The sequence below is a fragment of the Pleuronectes platessa genome, chromosome 12 (assembly GCF_947347685.1).
Source record: "Pleuronectes platessa chromosome 12, fPlePla1.1, whole genome shotgun sequence".
NCBI lineage: Eukaryota > Metazoa > Chordata > Actinopteri > Pleuronectiformes > Pleuronectidae > Pleuronectes > Pleuronectes platessa.
In genome coordinates this window covers 2902516-2917739 of record NC_070637.1, presented here as the reverse complement: position 1 = coordinate 2917739, position 15224 = coordinate 2902516, and the positions used below count along the sequence as shown (strand labels likewise).

At 42.3% G+C, this 15224-nt stretch overlaps 1 protein-coding gene across 1 annotated transcript in view; it reads left to right on the top strand.

The window, feature by feature from the left end:
• Window positions 1-6228: 6228 nt before the first annotated feature.
• ttc27 (tetratricopeptide repeat domain 27) overlaps window positions 6229-15224 on the top strand; it is a 72756-nt gene continuing 63760 nt past the window's right edge. The window contains exons 1-3 of the mRNA XM_053436178.1: window positions 6229-6529; window positions 10853-11039; window positions 13426-13549. Coding sequence (XP_053292153.1) covers window positions 6436-6529; window positions 10853-11039; window positions 13426-13549 — 405 coding nt within the window. The 5' untranslated portion in view covers window positions 6229-6435. The remainder of the gene's footprint in view (window positions 6530-10852; window positions 11040-13425; window positions 13550-15224) is intronic.

Genomic DNA, 15224 nt, shown 5'->3' with positions numbered 1-15224 from the left:
CCGGAGGAGAGGGGATGTGCGCCCCGCACGACAGGGGATGTGCGCCCCGCACGACAGGGGATGTGCGCCCCGCACCACAGGGGTTGTGCGCCCCGCACCACAGGGGATGTGCGCCCCGGAGGAGAGGGGATGTGCGCCCTGCAGGAGAGGGGATGTGCGCCACAGGAGAGGGGATGTGCGCCCTGCAGGAGAGGGGATGTGCGCCACAGGAGAGGGGATGTGCGCCCCGCAGGAGAGGGGATGTGCGCCACAGGAGAGGGGATGTGCGCCCCGCAGGAGAGGGGATATGCGCCCCGCAGGAGAGGGGATGTGCGCCCCGCTGGAGAGGGGATGTGCGCCCCGCACGACAGGGGATGTGCGCCCCGCACGACAGGGGACTGTGTACTGTGTTAGGCCATAGAGTGTCATTTTGTGTCATTTTGTGTCATTTTGGTTGGTGGTGTGCCCCGGGATTTTGTAAATTAAAAAAATGTGCCGCGGCTCAAAAAAGGTTGAAAATCACTGCTCTACAGAACAGAGAGATTGTTATTTAGGAAAGCATTGGAGGACGGAGACAGGAGGAGGTGGAACACATGGTGTCTCATCATCGGTTCGTTTAATGTCAGGCTCAGCTTTTTTAAATCCACGTGGATCATTGCCGGGTTGTGCTGCCGCTGTGGGCAGAGGGTTGCGTTTGTCTTCACTCTGTGTGAAGAGGATTCCCAGTCTTATGTTCAGATCAAACTAAACCGGTTCTGTGAAAATGGCTTTTGAAATATTTAACATTTATTAGCTTTGTCAAACTTGTTAATTTGCACTCGGACGTCCCTGGTTTATCCAAAGCGTTATAAACTATTTGTTAAAACGCCTAACTGATAAATATTATTGTGTTATATCCGTATTCATTGTTGATTAATGTTTTTTCATTTTGTATCTTGCCACTGAAATAGACCATCACTTCTCATAAATCCATTTTGTCCTGTATTGTTAAATGTTAGAATATCAAATTTAATCAAAAGGCTGTTAAGTGGGGCGGCATTGCTAGCTCTACGTCCAGCCCTCCTCCTTTATCCGGGCTTGGGACCAGCAAAATGATCCAAAAGAGACACTCTGGCAGAGCAAGTTTCGTTTTTCATTAGTTTGGTTTTGTTTTCAGGGTCCTGGAAGGGTTCAGTTTCATCACGCTCCACACTAGAGGTCTGGAAATGTCTCGATTCTTAGATGCATCACGATGTGGACTCTGCATCGATGAAGAGACTGAACTCAATGACTCATGTTTTCCAGTGACAGTGAAGATACATTGACACTTACATCCCGCTCTGTAAGCCAGATCAGCGGCGGCTTTGCGCACGCTCTATTCATTTGCAGTCTGGAGGACGCGGAGCGTCTCCTCTCTGCTCTGACTGCAGGTGGGTGTGCTGCGCAAGGCTACTGGGAGACTGACCGCCCTGTGAGTGCGCTGGGACGGCGAAGGGGCTCACGGCAGCACCCGCTGCTCGTTGAGGACAGTCACTGCAGAACAATACGTGCTTTCACGTCAGTCTCCAAAACACCAGAAAGTCTCCAATATCACCAGAAAAAGTCGCTAGATTTGTCGCGTATTTAAATATAAGAGGAATTTTATTTTACATACAATTTTGTGTCGACCTGTAGTCAGTTTACTATCATAGAACAGCTCACATTCACATTCATGAATGTGAAACCAGGAAGCTCTTAAGTACAAGATTTCATATCAAATCTTTTATTTTGTTGTCATCGCTTAAATTAAATCTCTTCTTTCTGCCTCAATTTTGCAAAACATTAATTTTTTGCATCTTTCAAATCTCTGTCACAATCTTTTCTTACATTCTGTAATAACGCCCTAAGACATCGTCCCTTTTTTCTCATCAAGCCTCCTCCTCTCTGCAGATGGATCCCTTCCACACTTTGTTCGGAGTCAAGGGTCTCTCCCTCCTCGGAGACGAGTAGATAAAGCCGTTGAATCCAGTGCCGAGAGTCGGCCTGCAGCCTGACCTCCTGAGGTAGCACAGCTCCCCAACATCGCACACACGCATGCACGCACGCACACACACACACACACACACACACACACACACACACGCACGCACACACACACACACACACACACACAGGGCCGGCCCTGGCAATGTTGGCGCCCTAGGCGAGATTTCATATTGGCGCCCCCCAACATAACCACGCAAACTGTCATGCATCCCGTTCAGTTCTTTTTTTAAATCCATTCTCACATTTCGTAATTCATACTTGGCCTCCAGAAAGTCAGTACCTATGCACAGACAAGTGATAGGAATCCGAAGCTATTTTTCAAGACATATCACACCTACACTTTGACAAGTGCATGTTTTATTAAAACTATTTCAGATAATTGAATGTCTACTGATGAATGTTGAAATTATTTTATTCTTTGCTTTGGGTTTTTAAGCTATATTAGGATTAAGGTGTAAACAGAGACAGTTTCTCTGTTTGAGAAGGAAATTCTCTTCTTATCATATTAATGGTTTATCTAAATTTTCTAATAGACCTGTAGTTTATCTACTTGACGGGTAGTTATGTACGAGGTAGGTCTTTTAACAGCTCATGTGTTTTGAATACACAAGTATCCACCATCGCTACAACTGTGTACACATCATTCATATTGTGTTGTGTACGACCAGAGATGAGCAGTATTTTTATTACTTGTATTTGAAATACGTATTTCATTACTTTTGAGAATATTTTGTAATTTGTATTTGATAGGGACGATCAAAAATCGAATGTCATTTGTAACAAAACACTTTAGAGTGTAGTAATTTTGTATTTAAAATACTCAAAATACTTTCTCCACGAATCAAAAAACAGTTAGGGTTAGAGACGAATCCACCAGCTTATGCTCCACTCAGCTGAAGATCTTGGCCTGGTGGCAGAGAGTGAAACGGCTTCCTCCAACCTCCAAGATGATGAGGAAGATGACTTCTTTGCTTTCTCAGCTGAAGAAACATAAGTCCAGGAAAGACAGGAGATCACACGCCACAGCAAAGCGAAGATAGAGACCCTTCGTTTTCTGGAGGACATCAGAAAAGACCAGCTTTCTTTTCAGCAGTAACCACTCATCAAGCTCCTTTTTGTTCGATTTAACATAACCCTCCCCTCTTCAGCTCCGGTTGAGAGGCTGTTCTCGTTTGCAGGAATAATATTCCATCCGCACAGGAGGCGGTTAACACCAGAAATATTTGAAAAGTTAGTTGTTCTTAAAGGCAACTAAATTGGCTACTCAGTGGTTGGGTCTCAAGAACCAAATTGGAAGGATTATTATGTCATAAAGATGTCAGTGTGAACCTGTATGAGACACTTAACACTGTAATACATGGGCGGCTGTGGCTGAGGGGTAGAGTGGTCGTCCCCCAACCTGAAGGTCGGCAGTTCGATCCCCAGTCTTACCCATCTGCATGCCGAAGCGTCCTTGGGCAAGATGCTGAACCCCAAATGGCCCCCCATAGAATAACTAAGTGCTGTGAATAGATGCACTGTATGAATGTGTGTGTGTGAATGGGTGAATGTAAAACTGTACTGTAAAGTGCTTTGAGTGGTCATCAAGACTAGAAAAGCGCTATATAAATACAAAGCTATTTACCATTTAATATAGAACTATGTGACCCTGTAAGAGAGAAATAAGTAGGCTACCATGCCACTGGCCAAGGTTCAGTAAAAGAGAAGTAAGTAGGCTACTGACTTGTTAAGTCAGTAGCCTACTTACTACTTACTTTTGATTTGATTTACTATTTACCTTTTATTATTATTTATTTTTCAGTGCAGAACTTGATGTACAGTAATTTATTTAGGCTCTTTACCTGTGTACAACTGATTTTAATTTTATAGTTTGCTTTTAGTAATGTGTGATGCTATTGTTGTGACAAAAAGACAAAGTTTATGGGCTGTTAAGTCCCATTTAAAAAAAAAATGTATATACATAATCAATCAAGTTGATTTTTTTTTTAAACTATTTATTATTATTATTATTGTTATTATGATTATGATCAGTATTAGGTAGGCCTGTTAATAGGCTATTAATATTAGCAGCTATGTGAGCCTGCATGCTTTCTTATTATAATAATCATCATTATTATCACCATCATTATATCATTATTATTATCATAATAATAATAATAAGTGTTATTATTGCCATCATTAGGATACTGTTATTATTATGGGCCTCTTGTGATCTCTAAAAAAAATATTGCAGGTCTGTCAATGTGAGACATGAGCCTGCTTTGCCTTGCATAGTTCCTCAAATCTTGGGGCAATGTTTGACAAACATATCCTCAGGTCATCCTCGATCTGTGCGCTGCTGTGATATTTAGTTTGTTGTTTGTTGATCAATGCTACCCAGAATGACGAAAGAGGGGAGGTGGTAAACAGATGCTTTGGTCTACTGTCACTCTTCAGCTCAATAAGCTGCTCTTGCATGTCTATTGACAGCTCGTCGGCTGAGCAGAGAAATGGATCCCGCACCCAGGTGAATGAACGGTAGTCCTCTTTGAAATAGGACCCAAACTGATTCTTCAGCGCTAAAAGGTGATCAGCAGCTGATTGGAGGAGAGAGGAGAAATCAGTGCCACGTCCATCGGCAATGAAGTCTGCAAGGCTGAAAAACATGTCGCAGTTTCCAGAACTGATGCGACCATGCCAGAGAACAATTTTTTGTGTGAAGGCATTCACTCTTTCAGCGAGGAGCAGAACGTAAGATTCACGGCCTTGCAAAGACAGGTTAAGGCCATTCAGCCAGTCAAAAATATCCACCATATAGGAGAGAGAGGCAAGCCACATGGCATCATCCATGGCATCATCCAAGAGCAACTTGCTGGACGCGAGCTACAAGGCCACGCTCACGCCCTGTCATAGACCGCACTCCATCAGTACAGAGGGAAATACACTTTCCCCAGCCCAAACCACTGTCTTGGATGAACGAGTCAAGGACATTAAAGATGGCCTCCCCTGTTGAATGGGTCTGAAGAGGCCGGCAAAACAGGATGTCCTCCACAATTTCCTTTTCCGGCAAATACTTAACGTAAGTGAGAAGCTGGGCCTGTCCAGCAATGTCAGTGGATTCGTCCAGCTGCAGTGCATAGTAAGGACTGCTTTGAATGTAGTGTATTAGTTGCTCTTTGATATCACTAGAAATTTCTGATATTCGGCGTGACACAGTGTCATTTGACATAGGTATTGCGCTGAGTTTAGCAGCTGCACTATCTCCTATCATTATTCTACACATGTCTTGTGCGGCCGGCAAAATCATTGTTTCAGCAATTGTATGGGGTTTGCCAAGCTTAGCAATTCTATGAGCAACTACATATGATGCCTCCAGACACTGCTTGGAGACAGTGCTATGCTTGGAGATGGTGGTTTGTTGTTGCTGGAGGCCATCACGTTTACGTTTAAAGAAGTCCACAGGCTTCTCTTCTCTTCTCAAGTCAGGGTGTTTGGTGTCGAGGTGCCTTTTTAATTTGCATGGCTTCATGCTGTCATTTGCCAGTACCTCGGCACACTGGCACGACTGAGGAGGTTGCTCAGTCGTGCCAGTGACGGTGAAACCAAGCAGCGGCAGTTGGAAGAAGTTAGCTAGCTAGAAGGCTAGCTCTTGGGGCTATGAGCGTTCTAAAAAAGACTGTGGAGCAAATTACTCCTTAGATTAGGCTACGAATAGGCCTGCTGCAAGTGCAGGAAGGTATTACCAAGGAAGGAGTGAGTCTTTAAAAAGATGTTTAATGTTTATAAAGCAATGAGTATCTGAATAATAGAGGAAACAAGAGAAATCGCACAAACTCTGCAGGATAAATAAACATTCTGGCTATGCCGCGATAAAAAAACTAAAAAACATCTTTTGTTATTGTTCGTTTGATGGCTTTTTTATTTTTGTTAAACATTTTTTTGAATATTCTCATGTAGACTTTATTTATCTTTAAAGCCCCGCTGAAATTACACAAATGTTCTTGTTTATTATTATAAAAAAGGCTATTTCAGTTATATTAATAGTGAATATATAGTAATAACAGTATAGTTCATTATATTAATCGGTTATAGCCACATACACTTTAAGTGAATTGATCTGTGCTTTGTCGTGAATAATGTTCACTAGGAACATATCCATATGATGTAATACTAAGTAGAAGGCAGCAGTGTTAACTCGCTCTTATCGCCACACTACACAGTCTGATCCACAGCCGAACATCTGCGCCGCATCCCCGTCATCAATCCTCCCACAATGCACTGCGCATCTGTCATGGCTGCTCACTGATACCACTTGCGCCACATGGGTGGAAATAAACATTTTGTCTGAGACCGAGAAAACGCCGACTTATCACAGCGCCACAGCGAGGATTCGGAAGCGTCCCGAAAGAAGGCAGTAGCGCGGACTGGACGTGAGCAGGAGTCGGTGCTGATCGTCGGTGCTGATCGTCGGTGATGCCGCTGGACGTGGAGATCCCCGTCCTCCGGGGCTTTCTGACAGCCAGCGAGGAGACATCGGGATGGAAGCAGAGAGTTTACGGGACTGCAGGTGAGGAGCCGGTCTTTATTCCTGCTACTTTCTCTATTCCTTCCACTGTCTGTATTCCATCCGGACTGGGGGGTATAATGTGTTAAAAATCGCTGCTCGGAGGACTGACTTTCATACACTGCGATGGATCGACACCGATTCATATGTCACCGATAGGGAAAAGTGAGATGCCAGTTTCACCAGAGCCACAATTCAAACTCCTCCTCTCCCTTCATCCACTCTCAACCCGCCGCCGGCGCTGTGCTCTGCCACGTGTCCGCGTCCTGCCACACTCTGTTAGAACTCCGGCAGAAGACCTTCTGTGAAACGATGCTTCACAGAGAGTTGAAGGTGTTGTGAGCGGCTCTGATTCCCTGTTCAACGAGCCCAGAGGTGGAGAGACGGCTGCAACCCAGACGGAGCTTTATGGAGCTGAAGTCACGACTGTGACAGTTTGTTGTTCGCCCTCGTGCTGAGCAGCAGTTGTGTTGTTTGTTCAGAGAAACACAAGCACCACAACATGTGACGTGTACTGAGAGACGTCAGTGTGGAGGCTGAGCTGCTCTCGCTGTGTCTGCTGCGGCTTCTATGACTTTGTGCTTCCCTTGTGTTTCCCATTCGTTTCCCATGTGTTAGCAGTGGATACGCATGTCATTAGTGTGTGTCAGCGGAGAGATGGAGGAAACACTCCCAACTGCTTTCAGACATGCATCGGCGCAAGTCAGGAGATTCTCCTGCAGGGGCCGTATGTGAGGACCCAAATGTCAGGGTGAGGGTCTCAGGACTATCTCTGGTGATTCTTCTGCCAGTTTACAAGTACTTCTGCAATCCATTAAAGTTCAGTGTATAGAATCTAGTGACATCTAGTGGTAAAATTGCATGTTGCAGCTGAATACCCCTCACTTGACCCTCAACTTCCAAACATGCAAGAGAACCTGTGGAAGCTTTCAGTTGTCCTAGAAACTCCAAAGGTGTTTAGTGTTTCCAGTCTAGGCTCCGTAAAGAGAACAAGCTCCAGATGTAAATATAAATTATTTAAATATGAAGGCCCCATTCTAAGGTAAAAAAAACAGCAATTCATACAATTTAGATTGGACTATTTTATATTAAATTTCTGCCGATCGATCCCGTTCAGCTTAATCTTACACTGGACCTTTGAACTTCGGAGCTCGGAATTTGTGACCTCAAGAGTCGGAAGTTGCAACTGGAACGCCCCCTTGAGTCTGAATTCCAAGTCGGAAGGTCAGATGGCCCTTTTGTATGTCAACAGTAGTGACAGCTGTGATTTTTACTGTTTATTAGAACTTCTGTCATTAAATGTGTCGTACACATAGTACTGATCAATACCTGTTTGTGGAAGTGATATTACGGCGTTAATATGCGTGCAATGCCGCATTTTGCGATATTATGAGCTTATTTTTGCTAACAAGGGCTAGCTGGCTAATGTAATCATTGTTCCTGTGCAACTGTAACGCTATCAACTCTGGTCATTTCGGTGTGAAATGACCCATTCTGACCGAAATGGGGCCGAGCCTCCATTTCGGTCGGAATGGGGGCAGAGCTCCCATTTCGGTCGGAATGGGGGCAGAGCTCCCATTCCGAGGGCTCAGGTCCGACGTGTAATGAAACGTGATATAAAAACTCCAGGGAAGGTCTGGATTATTTTGGATATGGAGCTAAAAGGCTAATCTGAATGGAGTTTTACAGACGTTGTTTAAGAGGAGACTTGTTTGTAAAGCTACAAAAAAAATGATAATTCTGATTTGTCTTCGTCATGTAACCTTTGACTTGTTCTTACTTGTGGTCCCTCAAGATGAGTCCAGGTTGCTCACCCTGACGACGCCAGGATGGGCCCAGTCCACCTGCTTTTCCTATCTACTTTACGTATTTTGATCTGCTGTTACATTTAGAGCAATTGTGTGAATGCTTGTTAGTTGTCCCCTATATCCCAGTCCCCTGTAATACTCTGATAATATTGGGTGGAAATGGGGTTGCTGTCTTTCATAGACCAGTGTGTTCGTGTGCTAGGACTGGGACGACACGTTAATGTAATCGACATCATCGATTTCGTTATGTTTTAATTTGAATTATTATTAAAATTGTTAGATTAATCGAAAAATGAATCGTTATATTAACCAATTACTCAAAAAAAATATTGTTATATTAATTGATAAATAATGAATCGATAGGTGCAGCCCTACTGTGTGTTTGTGTAAGGTTGCACATTTTATTCTCAGGGCTCTAAACTTATTTTTCCTTTTTAAATGATTGGCGGTCAGCTGCTTCATCTTTGAAACACAACTGGAATACTCAATGGATTAATTCACGTATTTATTAATCTGTGACACTGCTCATTAACGATCCACCATGCCGCCGAGGGATTTCAAGGTTTTTTAAGTTAAATATACTCTATATCTGTTTCTCAATTCCCTGGCAACAAGTGAATCGTGAATCATTGTAGTCATTTCGCCTAAACCAAGCTGGTAACCTTTGCTTCTTCCAAGAACTGCATTTCTGTGTACAGAGAAGAAGCCTCTAAAATGTCACCTAGATGATCACCGGGCAATAAAACTAAGAGTTAAAGCCAGACTAATGAAACTGATTCAGGTGTAATGTTGTGTGAACCACCGCACTTGAGTTCTCGCCTGTACACAGGGAAGAAATGGCCTGTCTGAGATGCACCTGAGTCTTCATCTTAATCCCTGTTGCTGCTGCGTAGCCCGGTCGGCTTTTGCTTTATTAAATGCAGCTCATTGGCTGAACCTTTATGAATTATGGACTAATTTGAGGGCCTCTGCCTTGCTTTTCATAATTGCTTCCATTTCATGTGCAGGCTTGAAGGGTAGCTGAAAGGCCATTAGACATTTGGCCATAGCTCAGGTTTAGATTTTCTCCCTCATAAAGCCTGAGCCTTCCTCTTCTCCTTGTCCACTCTCTCATCTTTGTGCTAGTGTGGCCGCCCCAGGGTTTCATTAGATCAGCAGTGTGATGAATATCTCCACAGCTCCTTTACAACCCCATTTGCACAGCCATTACTTATTAAAGCCGAGGGTACATTTAAGGAATCATGTGATTAATCGGAAGGTTTGACTCAGTGGGCCGGAACTCTGCCTTGGTGTGAGCATGTTGAGACCCTATTGGTGCTATGGACTCAGCATGTGCACAGTAGAGATGCACAGATCAGCTCTGACGTCATCTTAATCTGCACGTATGCTTGACTCATCCACCCATCACCAACCTGAAGGAATCATTTCTTAAAATTTAGAGACCTGCACCCGCATGAACATTCCAAAAATAAATTGGCATCCACACCTGAATGAGTGCTCACTCAGATCTCCTCCGCCTCCTCCGGCTAAATTCTAGTGTGGAAACTTCTAGTGATCACATTTATCTCGAGTCAGATTCTCTACTCTGAGCGGTGGATTACATAAAAAAAGTCACAATGGGTTTTGTCTGACTAAAACACATTGAAAAAGGAAGAACAACAATATTTTTTATAAGAACCCATTGATATCATTTTTCTTCTTAGCCCTTATAGATGCCACATGGTAAATATGTCCTTCAGGACATGTCCATCCATAACAATAATAAAAAGGTCCATAAAAATATGACATTATTGTAGAGCTGGTTGTTATTCATAAAGTGTTGTGTAAATTGTGTGTTATAGTAATGTTAATATTCAACTCTATATTTAAATGTGGTTTTGAATTGAAGAGTGTGCTATCAGGACATTGGCCTTTTGCATCAGGCGAAATGCTAGGGGCTGGACTGACACAAACAAATCAAATACTGTTTCGTTCCTGAATATATTTTGGGGGCTTTGCTTTTCCGTGTGTTGTCAGCAACAAATCAAAGAAAGTACAATGATATTTAAACAACATTCATAAATACAGATTTATATTTGTCAGATCATTGTTGTTCATTGTACATTGAACTGGGCCAATTCTAAAATACAGAAAAATAAGCTCTTTCTCCTGCTAAGCCAATTAAAGCTGTTCTGGTACGATTTAGACTCCGGTAGATGCTAACCAGCGGCCCGTGCAACAATTCTGCAGCCTGATCATGAATATTGGTTGTTGCATAGAAGACAGTAAATACAGCCACAATCAAGGTGTTATAAAAATGTAGAAATAAAAGACAGGACCAAGATAACAATGGCTTGGCACTTGGGTCTAATTATTTCGATCCATTTATATGTAAGGGGTTTTATGTTAAATTTTCAGGTGATTGTGCAAAATGAAATTTCCCTGATGTTAATGACATTGTTCCAATGTGGTCACAGGAACTAAACTAATTGAGTAACTACTGTAGAGAAAGCTAATGCTACCCAACTTCCTGTTCCAGATGCAGGTTCTCTGCTGGAGTCCTTGATGGAGGGAGACTTCGAGGCGGTTCTGCTGAGCCCCCAGGTGTTGGATTTGCTTGGCGAGGATGGCAATTGCAACGAAGGGGAGGACATTGAGGCCTACCTGGAGAGACGGGTCCTTCTGTACCTGACTGGTGGCACCAATGATGATGACAAGACTAACAGGTAAGCAGGACATCAGTCATCAAATTGGGGCTGGGCGATATCTCGCTGGAGTGAACGCCGCTCAAGTTCATCATTTGAAAACTGATTGGTTCGGTTCAGCGTTCACAAAGAATATGTACAATCTGTCAATAACCCTCACTGAACTCTTGTCAACTCATGCTCTCTGAGTCTCTTCCCTCGTCAGCTGATACACAAACACTCATGCGCACAGGAGTTTTCTAGATGGGCGGGGGAGTGAGCTGCCTGCTGTGAGAGGGGCAGGAGACAATTTATACATTGCACGTGGTACAAGCCGCGATACATGGAGTATATTCGATATGTCACCCACCCCAACATCAAATATATTTGCAAGTTTCAAAAAGGGTTTTGATAAGCTGTTGCACTTGTAACAGTGTAATGCTGTACCTTACCTAGGGTTGCAAAGGGGCGGACATTTCTGGTAAATTTCCGGAAACTTTCCGGAAACTTTCCATGGGAAGTTAAGCTCGAGTTTTGGAGAAAAAACTACGCAAATTAAACGCTGAGCAATAAAAACATCCTTCAAAACTCTATTTTAAAGATGTATGGAATGCAGCACACACTTCACGTTGAATTTCAACCCTGCACTTTGCATTTCTCCATCACATGTACAGATAATTCCCAGCATCCTGCACACTACAGCAGGGCTATTGAGGCCTGCTGTAGTGTGCAGGACTAGTCAGGTAAGTTTCGATGATATTACTGGGGAAAATATATTAGCATGCTGATTGAGGATTGTTCATCTAGGCTATATCTATTAATTTATCCATCAATTGTAAAATATTTTGTCCGGCTATATTGTTTGGCTAACTATTTATATCAATGGCATTGCATTAGTGTTTTTTCACAAGCTTTTTTTTCTTCTTATTCTACAGAACAATGCCACATGCACTATCTCATGTGATGAGACATTTCACCCCAGGCAATGTAGAAGGAAAGGCTGTGTACATTTGCAAATACTTTGCAAAGACCTATGTTAAGAATGCCACAAAGACGCAGTAGCATATAGTCAAGTACCCAAGTTTCCTCAGGGCTCATATCAGCCTATGAAAAACTAAATGTTTATATTTATGTCTTTATATGACAAGGTAAATACATTTAGTATAAATTACCAACAACATTTCCAGTTTATTCCGGTTAATTCCCGCATATTCCCGCATATTCCCATGGAAAGTTTCCAACTTTGAATATTCCCGTAATTTTGCAACCCTTACCTTACCAAACGCTATTATCCAATTGTACATGATGAGGACACAAAGACAGCCACACTAGAGGAAACTCTTTTGACTCATCATAAATCACAAGGTTTACTCAATGTTTACATTTCCGCTACAAAATTATTACCACCATCACTTCAGGATCAGGGCAGAGGCGTGTTATATAGGCCTGGTCACCTTTTACGGTGACAGTGTATCCTGTCAGAGTGTTCTCCCTCCCCGGCTGTCCTGCGCTCACTCTACTCTTTAATAATAAAAAACAACACTAATCACAAGTTATTAGGGTGACTAAAGATGTACTAGCATGGTAAGAACTGGATTAAATGGCAGAAATTATCCTCGGGAAACTTTTGTACTTTGGTAAATCTCCCATCAGCTAACCCATCTGAACCAGTATAAGGCTTCAGTTTTGGGAGCTATCATGTCATCTATTCATATATACAGTCATTGACACCCTCTTAATCCAGTCTTTGAATTTAGGTCGACCTTTTCAACAATACAGGTTACTATCGTTTGTGTAAAAGAGCAGTAAGTGAATTTGTGCAGTTCTTCAAACAACTTTGATTGTAAAAACTGAATAAAAGTCACTGACGTTATTTATGCTCTTAAAATAACTTATTTTGATTTCACTCAAATTCTGGTAATAATGGTGATTAGAAGGTAAATATGAACATATTATTGGTTGAGTTACTGAGGTGGGCCCACTCATTATAATCTCCAAATTGCTCTGCTGAGGTGTGTTGGAGTATTTTGAGCATAGCGCAGAGTTGTTCTTGAGTGTTCTCTTCCTCTTTTCACTGGCTCCATTGCGTCTGTCATGAATTATTAATTTTTAATAAGGAAAGCTTGAAACCTCCCTTCTTACTCTGCGGCAAGGTCTGTCTGCGAATGACTGTTGTCAAGTGCTGTGCTTATTGCTCCTTCTTTCCTTTCATCATACTACATTTTCCTCTTTTTTCATCCCCTTGCTTAATATTTTCTCAACCTCACAGAAAATCCTACTTGCAGCTAGAAAATAGACAGGGCCTTTCTAGAAACTTCTTTGAGCTAATGTTTTTTGTAAATTCTGAAAACCTGAAAATATCCTAATCTCTTCTCTCCTGCGTTTCTGTCCACTAAATCCAGTGTTTTCCTTGTTCCTCCTGCTGCAGGGAGCTGACAGTGATGGCGCTGGCTGTAGCTTGCCTCCAAATGTTTGCCCAAAGTAACTGGACCGGTCCTCCGGTGTCCACCCATATCAACGACCTGCTGCCCCCGGCCCTGCTCTCCTCCCAGGTAGGAAACCCCCTCATTAGTCTCTCCTGCTTTTTTGTCATCTATAATTGAGTGTCTCTGCTATTCAACCTCTCTAGCTGCTGTTTTCCAGTGAAAAAGCTCTGATAAACCTACTCTTAGACTACCTGGCCAACATGGTGGAGCATTTAGCAACTAAAAAGCCGTGTTTTGGTGGAGACCAAACACAAGCTAAAGAAAAGTGAACATTGTACTTAAAATCCAAACACAACCCCCAATGCATGCTTATGTAGCTCTGTGTCTGCAAAATGTGTCAGGTAACCACAAGTAAAGCAAATATCAACTTAAAGCTGCAATAGATAGGATTGCAAGAAAAACAGTTGTTGAGTCGCACACAACAGATGACACAAGGCCATTACCTTCAGTTACAATGGTCCAGTCGCAGGTAAGAAAATGCTTTTTTACAGACTACAATTAGTTACCGTGAACAAATATCAATGAAAGACTGAGCAACAAATAGTATTAAGGCTTAATGTAGAGACTGTTGACTACTAAAGCTAAACTTAGGTCGTTTTAGCAGATAGATCCGACATCAGCACTTATTCCCTTTTAACCAAAGAAAGCTTTTCTTTATTTTAAAGACTAATAACAATCTTTTGTTTTGAAAGAATACAGCCCAATGTTTTATTCAATCTATAGCATTGTGACCAACATTTATAACAATTTTGCAGTTGCGCAATGGAAGTAAAAATGGTTTGTGCCAGTTCATCAAAATGCTCATTGCCATAGATGCATATCTTATAATGGATTTAGTTTGTTATTCTGTCAAGTTGCGTTAGTTTACACTTGTTAAGTATATTATACTGACAGAGCAGTGCAGACTCAGGAGACCCTGATGTCCCTGAACAGCAGCCATTTACTAAAGGGTGAGGAAGAAGGTGAGCCATGGCTCATGGACGAGGTGGCTGATGCCCTTAGTTGAAGCTCTCTGGATAGCATATGAAAAAGTATTTCAACATATAGTCTATCCTTACATTTCATATTCATGATTATTATCAATATTACTTCATAAAAGAATCTCTGATCTACTGTTTTCCAATGCCAGAATTCAATCTTTGAGCCTCCATGAATGTCAGGAGCTTTTGTGAAGGTGACTGCTGAGGGACCCCAATCTAATTTTTTATGGGATTGCCAGTGCTCCTCCTTCAGGTCCTCCAATCAACCGGAGTGGTGTGTCTACATGAAGTGCAGGGAAATGTCAGCTGATGAGGAAAGTGGAACTGTTGTAGCCATCCAACAACACACTGCCTTTCCCTGCTACCTCATGTAGAGGTCCTTCGTCTGGCTTGGATCTGGATTGATGTTCAGGCTCAGAAAGACTAGACTATCTGCTATGCTTCTTGCTGGCAGTTTGTTGTGTGCCAGTATGGTGCCCTGGGAGTATGCAATATAATTACTTTGTGTGGAAGATGAGAGACTGATACCCTGACCTCCACCACCACTTTGTGGGAGTTTACCCCTCGTAGGCTTTGATCTACCTCTAAATATGCTTCGTAATTAGTAAATATTTCAGTGACGTGCTTTAAGATAGTTGTTTTGTTCTGTGTAAAGTACAGATACTTTACAATTCTACTGTATTTTTAGGACTCATTTATATTAGTTTTCTTGCTAGTTATTAGTTGATGCTGCTGCTTTGTAAAAAATAAATCTGTTGAAC